The sequence below is a fragment of the Ornithodoros turicata genome, chromosome 7 (assembly GCF_037126465.1).
Source record: "Ornithodoros turicata isolate Travis chromosome 7, ASM3712646v1, whole genome shotgun sequence".
Classification (NCBI taxonomy): Eukaryota; Metazoa; Arthropoda; class Arachnida; order Ixodida; family Argasidae; genus Ornithodoros; species Ornithodoros turicata.
Genome location: NC_088207.1, coordinates 35267386 through 35285449, shown reverse-complemented (window position 1 = coordinate 35285449; position 18064 = coordinate 35267386). Strand labels below are relative to the sequence as shown.

At 46.1% G+C, this 18064-nt stretch overlaps 1 protein-coding gene across 2 annotated transcripts in view; it reads left to right on the top strand.

Annotated features, from left to right (window-relative positions):
• The window catches only part of LOC135400930 (protein henna-like), a 91378-nt gene that overhangs the window by 60033 nt on the left and 13281 nt on the right, over nt 1-18064 (top strand). For both annotated transcript variants that reach the window (XM_064632949.1, XM_064632950.1), the window contains exons 3-9: nt 1732-1912; nt 14046-14140; nt 14217-14284; nt 14359-14409; nt 15781-15926; nt 16454-16589; nt 16667-16793. In XM_064632949.1, coding sequence (XP_064489019.1) covers nt 1732-1912; nt 14046-14140; nt 14217-14284; nt 14359-14409; nt 15781-15926; nt 16454-16589; nt 16667-16793 — 804 coding nt within the window. The remainder of the gene's footprint in view (nt 1-1731; nt 1913-14045; nt 14141-14216; nt 14285-14358; nt 14410-15780; nt 15927-16453; nt 16590-16666; nt 16794-18064) is intronic.

Sequence of the window (18064 nt, the reverse complement as noted above, 5' to 3'; positions counted from 1 at the left end):
CGAGCTGTTGCTTGTTCACTCATGATGTTGCGAAAACACTCGCAGCTTACATGTTTGGCGTGATGGTTTTAATTGTACAGTTCAAATATTTCTAGTTTATTTTTATGAATATGTTTTTATAATATGTTTTAATGAAATCGGGCGAGACGCTTGGTGTGAGTCAAACTTCATGCTAGCGGGCAACACTGGTACTCATGAATCCAACTTTTTTTGTAGTGATTACGGTTCAAACGCGACCCGCCGTCAGACGTCGCTGCGTTGGACACTTTGTTATGCGCATGCAACGTAGTTTTGCCTCCGTACTTCACGGGCAAGGCGAAGTTTATGTCTACTTCGGCACACAGTTGCCCGCAAAATTTCGATTTTCAAAAAAGCTAGGAGTGCGATACGGATGAAAACTGTGAGGTTACAGTCCTGGGAGCTTATGCTATTGAATAAACACATTTTATTGGGTTGCGCCTCAGCTGCTGTACTGCATTTCTAGAGTAACCACTTCAAATATTCGCGTTAACAAACATGTCGATATGCTTCTCCGTCTGCGAGGCATCAGCCATCATCTTGCATGCCCCAGTCTGAATGTGCGAACTACATTGTTCGCTGGCGAGTGTATTCCTCTGTGACCGTAGCTCTTATGCTGTCTCGGAGTACAGATACTGAAGGTCTGCGTAATGGCTCCTCTCACTCCTTCGACACGTGGACGTAAGGTGGTGGTGTGCTATTTCCGACCGATCTGCCTGCCGTGACGTGGACATAAAAGTCGGAATGTCGTCGCTATGAGCCGCATGTGTAGTCACTTGCAGCCACAGAAATCCTGATTTTGAGGTCGTCTGTGGCGATTGGCTGAAGCAAACGACATAAAAAGTCGGGATGGTGGTGGCGGTGGTAGTGAAAGGGCTCGCCGTTGTCGGCCTCACAAAGGCGGGCAACATCACGACTAACGCCCTGGGGGAATGTGTGTCCTGGGCAGACTTCAAGGGCAAACTGTGCCGATATATGTCTGAAAGCGTCTGAAGCGACCGATGTGCCTGCCGGGACGTTGACGTAAAAGTCGGGATGTGGTGGTGGTGGTGATGGTGGAAGGGCTTGCCGTTGTCGGCCTCACGTATATGGGCAAAGTCACGACTGACGCCCTGGGGAAATGTGCGTCCTGGGCCGACTTCTAGGGGAACTGTGCCGACATATGTCTGAAAGCGTCTGAGGAAAACCCAGGAAAAACCCCAGACAGCACAGCCGGCACCGGGATTCGAACCCGGGTACCTCCCAGTCTCTACGAAAAGTCGGGATGTCGTCGCTATGAGCCCCACGGGTAGCCACTTGTAGCCACAGAAATCCTATGTTTGAAATCGTCTGCGGCAATTGGCTGGAGCAGACGACATAAGAAGTTGGGATGTCGTCGCTATAAGCCGCATGGGTAGCCACTTGTAGCCACAGCAATCCTGTGTTTGAAATCGTCTGCGGCAACTGGCTGAAGCAGACGACATAAAAAGTCGGGATGTCGTCTGCTTCAGCCAATCGCAGCGGACGATTTCGAACACAGGATTTCTGTGGCTACAAGTGGCTGCCCATGCGGCTCATTGCGGTTCGTCTGGCGGATGATGTGATTCTTCTTTTTCTTTTCTCTTCTTCTTTCCCTTTTCCTCCATCATCATCATCATCTCCTCCTCCTTCTTTGAGATCAGTTCAAACCCTGACGCGCTCGCCTGACGATCCAAACAAATTTTGCTCTTGCAGGACAACCATGTCAATCTCCTGCACATTGAATCGCGTTCTTCGATGAGGTTCAAAGACGGCTACGAGTTCATCGTCAACTTCGATCACGCAACGGGCAAAGTACATGATGCATTGGAAGAGATCAAAGATATATCTCTATACACGCAAGTGATCTCCAGAGACTTGCCCCCGAAGACCGACGGTAAGTCTTTGTGACGCGTGTGGGCTATAGGGCTGAATAGAGATGAATAATACATCCTGTCACTCAGCAAACTGAACGGCATTCCCAGCGAATGACATTCGCACCGAATGTCGCTCGTTTGCATCGAGCTACACGAACAAACAACAACTTTACTTTTAAGACGACGAATGAGCTACACGAAGAAGCAGAATGTCACTCGCAAATGATATCACTCTCGATAATTAAGATACCAGGGCCGAACATATGGAGCATTATACAGGTACATTAGTTACATTTCTATTTCTTTTTCTCGAAACTAGCGAGGCATTAGCTTATTTATTAGCTGCGTTTTCGACAGCACTCAATTGGCTATGTATCACAAGCAAAGACATAAGAAGCCTATCTGCACCACACTTTGCAACATGGCGACTGGGAACTAGGGTAGTTCTTTGGAGAACAGTGTTAAGCCTTCCTTCCTACGCAGCAGGTCCGAGAGGGAACAGCGAACGTCATTCGCATGTATTGCTATTTGGCTTCACCGTGTGACACGGAACGAATGTCATTCGCTCGAAATGAAATTCAATTTGCTGTGTGACACGGGTATTGTGCGGAATAGGAATATGGGTGGGATAGGTATAGGGACGTTCGCCTGGAGTTTGGCAGCGCGACACTAGCGCCGCGTTTCTCCCCTGGTGGTACGGGGAGGCAAAGTTTCAAAGTAGACTCGTCGGGCGACGAATGTGATTACATGCGCTGTGCACTACCTTCCACCTGCTTCCGTGCAATATCTGAGAATGTACAGCCCGTGGAACGGGAAAAATAAAAGCCGGGACCACGTTAGTGTTATAAAATGTACTGACTGCACAAAGAACACCGGAGCGTACCTGTATCATATCTGTTTTTCTGTTATTTTTTTGCATTCAAACTCAAGCTGATAGCTGTGTGATTCTGCAACCTTGTAAACTTGAGGGATCCTGGGAACAAAAGTTGAGCGCATTGGGAGCTACATTTACGGAACCATTCATTATTTTATTTGTTCATATCCTGCTTTCTGATGCGCCCTCCAGCCACTGTCTAGCAGCAATTACGTACGAAATGTGCTCTGACCGTTACATATATGGAAGCGGAGGCTAGCAATAAGATAAAACTCGTTGTCATTGCGCCATGAAACCCCTAATTATCATCATCATCATCAATATGGTAAAACTTGTTGCGTTGTGTGCCTCTATTTGCAACAATGCAGAGCTTCCACCCGCATGTAGCAGCAGCGTAGTCGAAAGAATGCTTTGCTTAATTGCATCCCTAGAAAGCACAAGGTACGCTGAGAGAACAGCATAAATCCGGGAAGGCGTTCACTCCGCGACTGAGTCTTAGAATATCGTAAAAATACAACAAGTAGGAAGCTGCGAATTATAGATCTCGATGGATATACCCGCAGCTCGCCAAGTGCACGCCGGTGGACTTGGCGACCATCGACCAAGTAAGAGAAGAAAAGTAGCAAGCGTAAGTGGCGTTCATATGAAGGACCGCAAAACGCTTGCCATAATCACAACAAACATATGCCAACAGCTCTTGGTATCAAAATAATGCACGTATACATAGCACAAAATGTACACTTACCCAGTGTATGAAGCGGTGTGAACCAGGGCTGCGGTGGATGACGTTCGTTTTAGGTTATATATTCTTTGCAATCTTCGCACTCACTACACCTTCCCCTGAGAACATAGAAAATATCCTTGCTTGGTAGCGATATTTCGCATTTCGGTTGTTCCTGACGATGCTATGATAAATGCGAGGAACATTAACGAGCAAAACCACCTTTGAAAACAGATTACACCTGTCAACGGACGCAAGTTTAGCGTTCGGCGTTTCAAGGAAACCGCTCTCAGCGCGGCTAGACCCTACGCAGCGAAATGGAAACTGTCGGAATTGCGGAAATCTTGGTAGTTGCGGGATTGGCAATGGTTTTCCACCCTGTAGAAAGAAACATGCTAACAGTATGCCAGACTGCAAACTTATAATCCGTGTTCATACATCATTGATAATATGTAGTCGACGCAGATGACGCTGAAACAGATATAAAATAAAAGCGTACATGTAGATTCCCAACTGTCGTCCCGAATGGGAGGCTGAAACGCGGCATTATGCTGCAAAACAGAAGGAAAATAAATGGCAAGAACCTAACAAAGAAATAGTCGTTGGGGATTTTGCTTAGAAGTTACAGTGTCGGAGTAATTGGGCATTTATAAGTTACAGCAAGTTGCTTTCGTTTTTTCCGAGATGTAACTTCTATTGCTATTGTAAAGACAATACTTTGGTCGCTTTTAACTTCTAAATATACGTTACAGTGGTGTAACCTATAAGAAATCTCGAAATCTACGTCTATATAGAAGTTACATGTTTCTAAAAGTTACAATAAAAGGTACGGGTTTAAGAGTGTATGTCTGGGGCTGCGTAGTACTATGTGAAAATTATGAGTAATGTGGATTACGCATTCATTTATTTATTTTTTATTTCTTAGTTACATCTTCTACATATATAGGTGGAACAAATTCCTAGGCAGCGAGTGCGTGGCAAGCATAGGAGAAGTATGAGATGTCACGAGCGCATGTAAATCCCAAAATAACCAGACTTGTGCAGGATCCACCGGGAGTCATTGGAATTGGTCATTGGATAATGAAAGTTGTATTGCACTCGAGACATGTCTCTCATTAAGTTAGTGCATCAAAGTCAATAACCTCAGCCACAAAGACATTTAACTTTTTGTTCTGATGACTGTTCTGATCTGACTCCCATATTCTTCTCTTTCGAAACAGTCACGGATATACGATAAGTGGTAGCATGGCTTCGAGCAAGCAAAGAGGGAATGTAACGCTCATAAAAAGACCCTACTGGCTACTGACAAATATGCATTGTGCTCGCTCCGTTCATTTTATAAATCATTACTCCACCGGCTCTCACACTTTCTTCGTAAACCCGAGTAAAACATTGGAAACCAGAGATATCCAACTGTATGCATTCATGCTTTATTCTTCAGTTAGGTTTCGCACAGAGCTAGTAGATCTACGGCACCTGCATGGGGAGCACCGGCATTTTACTCGTATTTCGAGCCTGTCCGATAATATTCTGCCACGCGCCAAAAACGCGCCGCTATTGACGGTTTCCTTTCTTCTGACTTGATGGGGAAACAATCCCCGGTCTCTTTTGCCTTATAAAAGTCGCAACACAGCTTGGCCATTTTGACACAGCACATACCATAGCTACAAAAACGACTTCACTTTTAAAATAAAACACTCTCTTAACTGTAATTCATATAATGTATGCTACATAATCTTCTGCACCAAATGTCACGTTCAGTGTGTCGGAGAAACGTCTAATTCCATGCGGGAACGTTTTTAGGGACACAAAAGAGACATTGTTCATCAGCGACCAACCCCTGTTTCCCTGCATTTTAACCTTCCTGAGCACGACTTTAACACACACTTAAACATCGTCATCTTAGAATCGGGCTTTCCTGACAACAACAAACGCAAAAACCGAGAGTCATTTTTAATTGCTAAATTCCAGTCCTTGACTCCCCATGGTCTCAATGTTTTTTCTGGCCCACTTTATCATCTTGTTTCTCCGATTTTCCCGAAGGTTCCAAAACATTGCCTGTCTTCTAAACATAAAAACTCTCGACCTGCTTTTCACCTACTGCAGGAGACCACGTGTGTATTGGTCACTTGACCACCTGAAGCAATCCCCTTTAGTATTGTATTATGCATCCACCCTTTTTTGACCAACTCCAGGGCCCTCTGTCTTTAAACGATGGTACATACACCTTGTGTTCTCAACAGCCATGTCACAAGTTCTCCAGATTTTACTTTTCTTTGCTTATTACTTCTTATCACTTTTGCAAAACTCCTAATAACCGATAGCCTTTTCTCAGCTTCTGTACGTTAGAATGCAGGCTAAACACGAGTGCTGCCATTGTTTATCTTTTCTCAAACCCCAGCAGTGTAATATTTCTTCCAGCGGTCTTCTTTACGATGTTCGCTCACCTGAGATCTCTCAACGGTTTTTTGTCTCCGGTAACGCTCCTACTGTACATTGCTGTCTTTTGTATTTTCTTTTTCGCGCCCTCAGTCCTCTCTAATAAGAATTTGTATTTGCTGCTCACCACCTTCGTTGTCCCCTTTCTCTGATGTACGTGAGTATAAATATCTCTACCAAGTGCTCAATTCATCGCACCTGATGAAGGACGGACTCCGTCCGAAAGCTTGTTTTTCAGTGAAATAAATGTTTCAATCTTTTTAAATACTTATCTTATCTACTTGCGAGTGCTAGACTTCTCCCATTTTTGCCTGTTAGTTACATTACAATTACTATGAAAAAGTAATGACATTACAAAGTCATTACTTTGCCATTATTGGCATACATGTTCCCGAGTCTTGTGGAAGGCACAAGGGACAAAAACACAAAAGTTGACGTAACTTGCTTTCCCCGACATTCGGGGAAATGTATGCTGACAATGTAACAACAGTTAGCTTGTACTCTTCTATTTGTCTCTTCTACATGTCAGGCTAACGTGCCAGGTATGACGTATCGTTCCACAATGTAGAGACGAAGGTGACACAAAGTATCAGGACAACAGGGAAGATTGTCTGGAAGACGGGCCCGCAAACAATGATTCTCTAAGGCCACAAATCGTTGATCTGAAGAACATTTGTTTGTGGGTGCCCAAACTAAGGCAACTGGCTCATCGAAGGGAACTCACGTTCCCCGTGCCCATTGAGTGCACGTCACCGTTCATAGTGGGCGTTGGAATTCTTTTAACTCGCCGGTCCCCAACTCTCTGCCAAGTGCAAACATAGAACACACACTCGATTATTTTGTAAAAGGTAATGAGTAATGTCATTAAAATTACTGCCAAAGTGTAGCTAAATTACATTACAAATTACATAATGTAAAAAGTTGCATAATGCATTACATTACAAATTACCAGGAAAAGTAATTCTTTACAGTAATTTCATTACAGTAATGACATTACTACCCAGGTATGTTCCAGATTCGTGCCTCGTGACCGTTCTACTTCCAACGGAAAAGATAACGAGTAACAATACAAAACAAAGTACAAGCACAGAAGAAACAAAATCGTCGCAGTCGTTAACTGTCACCCGATACAAGCGATCACTCGAAGATCCTTCCCAGAAGATTGTGTACACTAGCGGACGACGATGGAGAATCCCCTTTGAGTATCGGGCTTTCTCTGAAGAGGAGCTCGTTCGTTCGTTTATAGGCTTTCGGATAGACCAGCCAGATGGATCAGCGTGATCGACCATCTCCTTGGCGACTGAGGAGCTTCGAACGGCGAGCCATAAGGTGAACTGTTGCTTACGAGCACATAAAACTACAACGAATTCGCTTAAAAACTGTATTAGTTGTTACGGTTTCTAAACACGTAGGAGCCCGGTCACGCCTCAAATGGGGGACTTTTAATTCAGTACTCTCGTCTTCGGTATCCACCACGTTTCTGCCACGACGCTGGGCCTTCTTTTTGAACCTCGCTATCAGATGTGCCGCGGCAGGCAGACCGCTACAAAACATGACAAAAGTTTCCGGAACACGCGAGCGACGTACTTTTTCTTCCGCACGACACCCTAGCGGCGAGCGGAAGCAGGATGGTTCGCTCGTTCAGAGGGGTGAGCGAATGCGTTGTTTGCAACAACAGTGGCTAGAAGGGGATATACAGTCATGTCCCGATTATCCGGACACCCCTGGAGCCGTCCCTTTTCATCCGGATAACGAATTTCCGAATAACCGAATCAAGCAAACTTTTGGGAAACCAAAAAAATTGGAATGCCTTTTTTATAGCTTCAGAAAAGAAAACAAGGAAAAGATCGTTACTTCGAACATTCATGCAAAGTGAGCTGCTTGAAATTAGTAGCACGCGTACGTGTTACAGAATTTTCGTCACAGCCACGGCACCCGCTGCGTCACCCTGCTGTTCAAAGAAGGCTATTGTCTCAGGAAGCTGGTCCCACACACATGTTTTTTTTGTTTTGGCAAATGTATTTTGCATAGCGCAAAAGACAGGCGATGCTTCAGGACGGCCTGGACATAGGGTTGCCACCTTTCGGAGTGAAAAATACCGGCTGCGGGTGAGGAGGTGGAATAGAGGGAAAGGAGGAAATGCTCGTGGGAAAGGGAAAGTGGGTGAGGAACGTTCTAGCTGGCTCGACACAACCACCAACAGCTTTGCACAACCACTGCTCTTGTCCCCTCCGAACACAAGACGTAATGAATAACAATGATAATAATAATAACAATGAATAATCATGATAATGAATAACTAAGAAAACGACTGGAGACTGCGGAGTTAGGTCTGTGCTCCAGATTTATTCAAGCTGTAGTGGAACGTTGAAGGAAAAACCCCGTAAAAGCCCTTATGAAAGGTCTTGAGCCACAAATACCGGCAAAAGGCTGCTGGTATCCCCTTCTTACCGGCTACCGGCAGAGCGCGCAAATGACCGGCCGTGCCGGTATAATACCGGCCTGGTGGCAACCCTACCTGGACATTGACATTCACGTGTGGATTTCCCTGCGCCCCGTGGATACAGAGCACCCCTTCCGCTTATCGTCTTCCATGTTCCATCTCTACGGTGCGCCCGCACACACCAAAACGGAGTGACCTCTGAACAAAGGGGAGTCAGATAGTACAGAATGCGCTGGTGAGATGTGACCCTTTTCCGAAATAATGCGAACTCAGCACATGCCACGGACAAAGGACGTTGACACTTTTCCGGATAAGCGAATCAGAATGACCTGGTCCTGGAAGATTGGTCCCAGTACTTGCTGTCCGGATACGGATAACGAATTCCGGATGACCGAGACAAAATCCAATGGTAGCGGGCTCGTTCCCGGTAATGTCGTCCGTACAACGGTTTCCCTTTTATCTGAACTCCAGATAAGCGAGACATCCCTTAATTATAGAGAATATCCTTAAGGGGATATATCCCCGTATAGGCACTGTAGTGGCGACGCGACACACCGCGGTAGTTTCGGTATCGCACGAATGTGCTCGCGAAGTGATTTGGATTGGTGTCGCTACCGGCTACGCCGCTCGCAAGTTCTGTAAACTTTTGCCGGGACCTGTACCGCGGACATACGAATAGAACGAAGGATTGCACGCAGTGATTTATCCCGACCCCCAAATATGTGGCGACACTCCCCCCTCTCCCCGAATTTTTTTACCTATAAACACGTATAGGGCGGGGGGCCTGCTATTTCAGCTGTAATGACATTTCGGGAATGATACATTGAGCTGCTATGACGTAAATGGCGCCCCCCCTCCCAATTATTTGCAACCCTCCCGTGCTTGGGACGCTGGATAGGCCACTTATTACATGGATAATAAAACTATACCCAGTGGACAAGCAATGTAACCTCCTCCCCATCTTCCACTCGATACGAGATAAATAAATGAATAATTCCATCTCAGGTTAAACCAACCGATGGCCTGCTTACTCATTATCGAACCGGTAAAGCTGTGCTGTCCACGACACGGCTATCTACAACCTCCAGCTCATCTCCTACCGGCGTTGTCGAGCACGATGAAGTACCCTTCCTTCTTTTTCGTGAATGCACCCCTTATGAAAATTTGTTCAAGCATCGGCCTGTACCCTGATACCTTTCGACATGCAAAGTCAAGCGTCCACATGGGATTCCTTTGGTATACTGAGTGAGTCCTTTTCTCCTTGCTTTGTCGCCATAAAATGTGGAAGCCTTTGGTCAGTGTTTATTACCGCTCGACCTTTCTTTTTTTTCCTTCGTATTATCCGGAGTAAGATGGAGCTGCTCTGAGTCCTCGCATCTTATGAAACAAATTACTTTTCTTTTCTTTTTAGCGTTTAGTGAACTCATGTGACGCACACAGCTTCAGGACGCCAATAGACGAGTTCAGGAATCCCACAGTGCTTAGCGCCGCTTTGAACTGTGGGAGTTTACTAATACGAAAGGAACGAGTGGCCTCCATACTGTTCCGCTTTCTCCCCTACCGATCCATTGTCCACGACGTGTCAAGGTCAGCGTAAGCGAAATGTGAAGGATTATTCTCCTTGTGAAGCGCGCTTGTGAAGCGCGCACAGACAGTCTATTCTTAAGAACGAACAAGTGAACAAGTTTACATGACCATGTCCTTTCGTTGCGTGCAATATGTCGAGTAGTCTCAGCGAAGCAACAACAACAACTTTATTGTGAGACCATGAATGGGGAGTTTCATCGCCTGGGGCGATACCCTGCCCCATTGCTGGTGGCGATGCGGGGAATGAAATAATGAGCCCCTTCACAATAAGGATCGAAGTCCTATGGTATACAGAAAGGTCAAGAGAGCTTTCACGGCAGAGGGCTCGTGGTCTGAATGTGGCCAGGCGAAGCAAAGCACGTACGCTGCACGCTTATTTTCGTTCCTCCATGATAGGCAAGCCTGAGCGATGGGCAAGACACGTAAAAAACACAACACGGAGGCTCAAAACACAGCGTCCACAGTGCATGAAGATGTGGAATCGGAAGGGACGAAGACGACACTGAGGTAAAATCCAAAGTGGTAAAGCCTGGTTGAGGGAAGGTCATAGATAGAATGGCGTAGATGCAGGCTAGCTGGTGGATAGACTCCATGATAGGCAAGCCTGAGCGATGGGCAAGACACGTAAACAACACAAGCAGGCCTTCCCTCAAGCAGGCTTTACCATCTTTGAGTTTATCTCAGTTGGTCGCAAATATTCTGGCTACTCGCCATATATATCCTAAAGGCGGTGAAAATCCTGCGAGAAGGAGAATTTCGCATTTTTTTCTGGGCTACATCGCTGGGAGCTTCACTTAGAATCATGCGGGCAAAGGCATTTCTTCTTACTAGCTTTTTGCCACCTCCTGACGTGAATGTAACGTAAGTCTAATTATGTAAATATTTGCGAACTGACTCGGAAATTTGCCAAGTAAAGGTCACTTTTTTACCCCACAAATATGTAGAGCATACCGAATTTACTCAAATTCATCATAATTGACAGGGATGTTGAGGAGCTATCCCATCGTAAAAAATAGCCGACACATCATGCTTTTCGGAGCACCCGAGCGTAACGTGCGACGGCTTTTTGAGCGCAATCGCTGTCAGTCCGACGAAAGGAGGTTGCAAACCCAGCCCACAGAGTGATAGTATAAAAAGTGTTCCTGAAATTGGGAGAGGGAAGGTATGACCCCAGCGGAAGCCTGGCACGATAAGTCATGCCTGTGTTACCTCTTTCTACGATGCCGGTGTGGGCTGGGTTTCCAAGCTCCTTCCGTCGGATTGACAACGATTGTGCTGAAAAATTCGTCGCGCGCTATCCTCTGGGAGCTTCGTAGAGCATGAAGTTCGGCTATATTTTGCGATGGGATAGCTCCTCAATATCCCTGTCAGTTATTAATTTGAGTAAATTCGGCACGCTCTTCACATTGGTGGGGTAAAAAAGTGACATTTACTTGGCAAATTTCCGAGCTCAGTTCGCAAAAATTTACATAATTAAACTTACGTTACACGACATTCATCAGGAAGTGGCAAAAACCTAATAAGAATAAATGCCCTGACCGGGATCTGGGTGGTGTAGTTTTCTTATTATAATTCCATGACACGTTTTCTGGGACACCCTGTATACGCGGTGCTGATTATTCGAAGTTCATAAAAGCATCTTTCTGGAGACACGCGAAGGATATAAGAGACAGGCACTTGTGCCACTTTTACGTCGGTGCCGGTGATATTATTGTGGTAATATTGAGTGGAGTAGTGTCGTCATGCTACTTAAATGGACGGTCGCATGCAGAAATTAAATATGAAACCGATCCCACCATGTTCGGCATCGACCGACGTAGATATTAAATAAACAAATTTTAAAGGTCAGCGCTGCTTCAGCGACCGCAGAAGCTCCGACCGCGTGACGTCACTCCCTAAACGGAGGAGTGAGAGCGCGGCGCTCAGAGTCGGAAAGGCGCCGTCCAGACACCCGGTAACTCTATGAGACGCTCGCACGGCCGCGGCATTCCTTTTCTCAAGGTCGCGCCCTCATTGGTTCTTGGGGAGTGACGTCTTCGCGTTTGTCCAGAGAGAGAATTCCGCAATACTCTCAGCATCCGCCGTCTGCTCTTGCTATGTATTCCATCGCAAAAAAGTCAAACTACGCCAGTATTTCGCGTGTTGTTTCGAAACCGTGGTCAGTGGTCCAGCCCCCCCCCCCCCCCAATCTTCAACTTTCACATTGGGATCGTCATAGTTATATTTTAAAGTCCGCGCGCTCAAAATCCACTGTGATAGGCTCGCGCAAGCGCTCGTGGCGAATCATGGGCCGAACTGATGCATTTAACCCGCGTTAGGGATAACGACAAGTTGAAGATCTTAAACTTGTCGTAGAAATGACTATGGCCCGTTTTCACCAACGCTTGCTAACTCTGAACCGAGATGAAGGGTTGCTAAAACTTGACGTTAATACCTCATTCTTTTTGCAAACGTTAGTTAATGACGTGATGAATGCTTCGGTGACAATAACTCCCTTTAGTGAAGCAGGGTTAAGCGTTAAATTCAAGCTAAGGGAAGGTTGGTCTCGGTTCAAATGTTAATCGGCATTGGTGAAACGAATTTCTCGTGAATACGACATTCTCGAGAATGTCGCATAAAAAGGAATAAAATGACACTATAGTTTCGAAATCGGCTGGAACAGATACGACCGTCCCTTTAAATTCTGTAGGCACGTACACTAATTTTCAAGCCGGAAGACCGGCCGTGTGAATTACCCGCAGACTGTGCGCAATCTTGTGAGAATATGCGAGCGCTCTCCTTTCGAACTCCTTAATCAAGTCTTCAGAAACGACCTGTGAATCTTCCGGGGTCAGTGACATGAGGTCGCTTAGGTGACTTCCTGCGTTTGTATCGTACATATGTTTAAATTTAATTGTGCTGGACGATTCGAAGGCCTCTGCACATGTTTATTCTAGACGGTGCGCTTAGTATGCGGAAACCGCGTATGAGGTTTCTGCGTGCTGGTGTCTGCCGTCGTTCTGTGATATATTTCGCAACGGTGTGCAGAAGACTAGTATCTATTTATGAACACGTTTGGGTGGGTATGGTCTAATCACTTATGTAAATCATTGTAAGGTACGGAAACTGATATTAATTGGTGCTTACTTTAGCGCGTTTGATGATTTAGTAACATGTCTGCCCACTGGTGTTAAAGGAACACTAAAATGCAAAAACAACTTGTTCAACAAGTTGTTACTGAAAAATGGACTTTCATTCGATGATCGAATGAAAGTCCCTTTTTCAGTTACTATATAATGCAAGCAAAATTAGTTCACACAGCGCTACTGTTTAGAAGAAAAACGCAATGAAAACAGAGCCGTCTTTGGCGGCAACCAATGGGATCTTGTCACAGTAAGCAAAGATTGGCGGCATCCAATCAGACAGCAGGAGAAGCGCGCGCATGCCTATCGTATGCGTGTGGATTTGGAACAGGTCTGGTCGTAGTGTTGTGTACATGAGCGGCATGATGCGCACTGCTGCATTGTTCAAGACCGATTTACTGAGTTGTACCCCACAACAGGGATCACAGCTGTTCTATTGATAACAATTATGTTCACGTCCTTCGGACAGCAACACCAGTCCGCTTCGTAGGTGGCACTGTTTTTCGCCGGAACAGCTCCATGGCGTGGCACTTAAAGCACACGATCTAAACCCGATGCACGAGCTGAAGCGACGTTCACTGCATAGTGCCGAGGCAAGAAAGAGTCCGGTATAATTCTGACTGTAGCTTCGTAACAAAATCAAAGTTTTGAATTACGACGACAAGTGCGAAATGAACATAGCGTGTAACGTAATTTTAAGTGAACTTGTGTGAACATTTTAGTGCCACTTTAATTCGGTTGCTACTTCAATAAAAGCTAAAAAATTGTGTCGTCAATATTTTTCTGATATCCGCCTGCACGAGATGAAGCGAAAAGTTAGAACTACGTATTTTCTAACTAGACTACTATTTTCCCGAGTTGATTTTGTGTGTACTGCCGAAATGGTTTAAAACAGGACTGTCTCGTGCCTGTTTAACTCTGCACTAATATATTAATTTAGTGATAATCTCCCTTTGCTCGCTTTCAGACGCCGTTCCTTGGTTCCCGCGAAAGATCAAAGATCTGGACATTTTTGCCAACCACATCCTCAGCTACGGCAGCGACCTCGACGCGGACCACCCTGTGAGTGGCATCGAACGTTACTTCTCAAGGATGTGTTAACCATTTCTGTTTCACTGGAAGTTCATCTCTGTTGCAGGGTTTCACAGACAAGACGTACCGAGAAAGAAGGAAGTATTTCGCTGATATTGCGTATGAGTACAAGCAGTAAGTATTGTACCGGTCTTTGGCAAACCTGGTAAAAATTAGTTTTATGGAACGGCATGTGATGATGTTTGCAGTGGACACCCCATTCCAAGGGTCGAGTATACAAAAGAGGAAACCCAAACATGGTAAGAAGTATTTTCAATGTACGGCCCATTGCTTCCTTTGAGTGACCAGAGAGCGTTTTTTCTCTTTTTTTCTTTTTTTTTTCGAATCGGTGATCTCTACACTACGTGGTCTGCGCATCCAGCGCTCTCCTCAGAGGAGACGAATGAAGCCGCTTTCTAGTTGCGGAAGTTTCTGCCAATTGGTCGACAGCACGGTGACGTCACATCCTGATGTACATGTCGCCTGCTTTGTTTTCGTAGTTCTTAGTCAACAACACTTAGAATAAAAAAAGCCTTATCTCCTAAACAACGTGACGTAACAATTAAGAGTCCGCGGATGACGGCCGTGCTTTTGGAGTCCGTAGCTATGGAGACCAGCCCCCACAAGCCGCATGGGCGGCCACTGGTAGCCACGAAACGCCTGTGTTTGAAATCGTCTGCGGCGATTGGCAGACACCCTGACCTTATATGTCTTATATGTCGCTAATTACTTGTGTTTGTAACATTGTTTTTCTTTTTTACCTTACCTTTTCCTTTGTTGATGTTATTATTATTACCGCGCATGTGTTGCTGTGTTACTGTTACTTTACACTGTTTCAATTCGCCGACATTTATCTTTCACTTGTATGTACCTAGTGTTCCCTCCCTCATGTAACGCCCTTTGGGCCCTTGAGGTATCATCATAAATAAATAAATATGTCTGCGTGCAAAAGAGTGAGGTGAGGCATTATGCAGGCCTTCTGTGTCCAGGTGGCGTTGGCCTAGACTATGCCGAACCTTGTGATTTGCAATACGCTGCGCAAGTAGGTCAGCTGTCTGCGCAATTACCCAGTTTCCCTCTCTTCCCTATTGCCCGTAGAGCGACTTCATTGGTTCTTCTCACAAATAATGGGACAACTTCTCAGGGTCGATGCGCATGTGGTTTCTCCTGTGGATACACGACGGTCTACGAGTACCCCATTATTGCTGCTTTGTGAGTGGGCAGATATTCCACGTGGTTCGTACCAAGGGAGTTGACGACAACTACTCCACCCGAAGCCCACACACTCATACGCCCGTCAATAGTGTTGGCGTCGCCCAATTGATGCGCAGTCCACGTAGTATCGAGGAGACTGTTTCGAATGGCGGCAAGTGGTGATTACACGTGGCGTACTGCGATATCGTCCCTCAGTCAGAACCCGTTCGTGACGCAAGGAACGTTCATAGTTCTTTACAAGCGTTCCTCCATAGTCGTTACAACAAATTTACAACAAATAACACGCGTGTGTTACAATGTGCGATTGTCGCGGGCTGGAACTGCTGAAGCAGTTTTTACATGAGTACAAAAAGACCAAGTTGAGATATTAAGATAGTCAAGATAACATCCAGTATTGCAACTTTGTTCTTCCTCAGGGCCACAGTATTCCGAGAACTGATGAAACTCTACAAGACGCACGCTTGCCGTGAACACAACCACATCTTCCCCTTGCTTATGGAGAACTGTGGTTACAGAGAGGATAATATCCCGCAGCTAGAAGACGTCTCAAACTTCCTTAAGGGTAACGATGTTCAGCCTACGTCATGCGAAACAACTGTACACCCGCCGCCAGACTTAGCCATGACGCGTAACTCGCGCACCCACGAGCGCCTCGGAGCGGTGCCACACGGGTTTGAGATAAGGTACCAGCACCCATGCAGCGCATTCAGTGGTGAGCTTGATTGCAAAGCAGAGGCTGATTGTAGACGCGATGTCCGCGCAGCACTAGTAACTGAGCCTCGAACACACTCGTGGACGTCTTGACACACGTCTTGGACGCACTCTCAAACCTAGAGGCTAACGCTCCGCAGCCCTGGCGTCTGCACAGGCAACGCGCTCGCGTGTTACAGTGAAGTCTGACGCCGGCTGTACTATGAGTTATTTATGTTGTGATTCAGGGTTTTTCGCTGAATTCTATCTGCATTGGTTGCCTCCCATTTCCTTCTTTTATACCGATGAAAAATTTGGCAATCTTGTTTATTTCGAATAATCATTGTTCTTCGCCTGCGTACTATCATCACTAAGCATAATATTCATCTCACACAACAGATTGCACAGGATTCAGCCTGAGGCCCGTTGCTGGACTCCTGTCTTCGAGAGACTTCTTGGCTGGTCTTGCGTTCCGCGTGTTCCACTCGACTCAGTACATACGACATCCTTCACAGCCGCTCTACACCCCCGAACCGTAAGCATTACAGAAGTCTCGCCAAGTGACTCCCGATCCACAGGCACCTGTCCTTCATATATGTATGGTCCTTCCAGAGACGTCTGCCATGAGCTGCTGGGACACGCACCACTTTTTGCAGACCCTAGCTTCGCAAAGTTTTCTCAGGAAATCGGACTTGCTTCTCTTGGAGCTCCCGACGAATACATCGAGAGGTTGGCTACGGTAAGGATTTAAATGATGCACTCGATGTGCCTCAATGCAACTAGCTTGACTGCAGGAAGACGATGTTACGCGAAACGGTCAGAGCTATCTTTCAGGATGCTTCAAATAACGCTGTCACATGGGCATTTCAATATAGTCGTTGAAATGAACGCCGAGTGGATTTCACCCCTGATTTAATCACTATGCAGTCCCCACTTTCATGTTATTGTTGAGTCAAACTTGCTCATTTTAGGCTAAAAATACAGCATTCGTCTTGTTTACGTTAGTCTTTAACAACTTATTTGACGTCCAGTATTTGGTCCGTTATTTGGTAGTGTTAGTACTATAATGTTATGTAGTAGTGCAGCAGTACAGTATAGTAGTTTTACTATTATAGGCTAGTACGTTATATATTTCAGTCACGACGTTTCGCGTTTTTGCGCGCTGGGAAAGAGACTGACTCTGAACGAAAGGGCGCCGGCTGTAGTGGCCTATACACTCACATTGTATCGCGAAGGTGTTGGAGTGATAGGGCAAGAGAGTCGGAATGAGAGTGTGCAGATGTAGCGACCGACACGAATCCTGCATAGCGCCGCAGAAACGAAACCTAATCTACGTTAGCAATAACAGAATGTATTGAAAGTTAGAGCACCATGAACGCACCAGGCTTCTCGGCCACAGCCAATGCCCGTGCTCTCTAAAAGCGAAGGGGCTTCCGCGCCATCGATACAACAAGATGGAGCGCGTGTTTTTTTTTTTGTTTTTTTTTTGTGTGTGTCAGCACCGCGAAGCAACTGTGCCTGTGAGCGGCGTACACACGTGGACAGATGGAGAGAGGACAGCAGGAAGGAGCGGAGCAACAGGGGCTTAATATGCGTCCTGGGCCGACTTCAGGGGGAACTGTGCAGACATTTGTCTGGAATGTATGCCCGAAAACCCAGGGAAAACCACAGACATTACAGCCGGTGCCGGGATTCGAACCCGTGTCACCTCCTAGTCTCGGCGTGGAAGGCGATCATTATAACCACCTATGCCACGCGAGCTGGTATGAGCGCGTGTTACATATAGGCTCGTCAGTGCCTAGAATCTGCTACAATTGGCGAATTCGGGTGGTCATTTCATGGCAACACGGCCTGGCACTCGGAAATGAACCTTTTTCACACTCGCGTCATATCCTAGCGGCTGCCCAGCGAAACACGATCGGCGCCCGCCAAAGCATAGCCGGCTATAGGATACATCGATACTTGCGCCCTCTTTGTAAAGAGGGCGCAAGTAGCACAAGTATCGAGGCA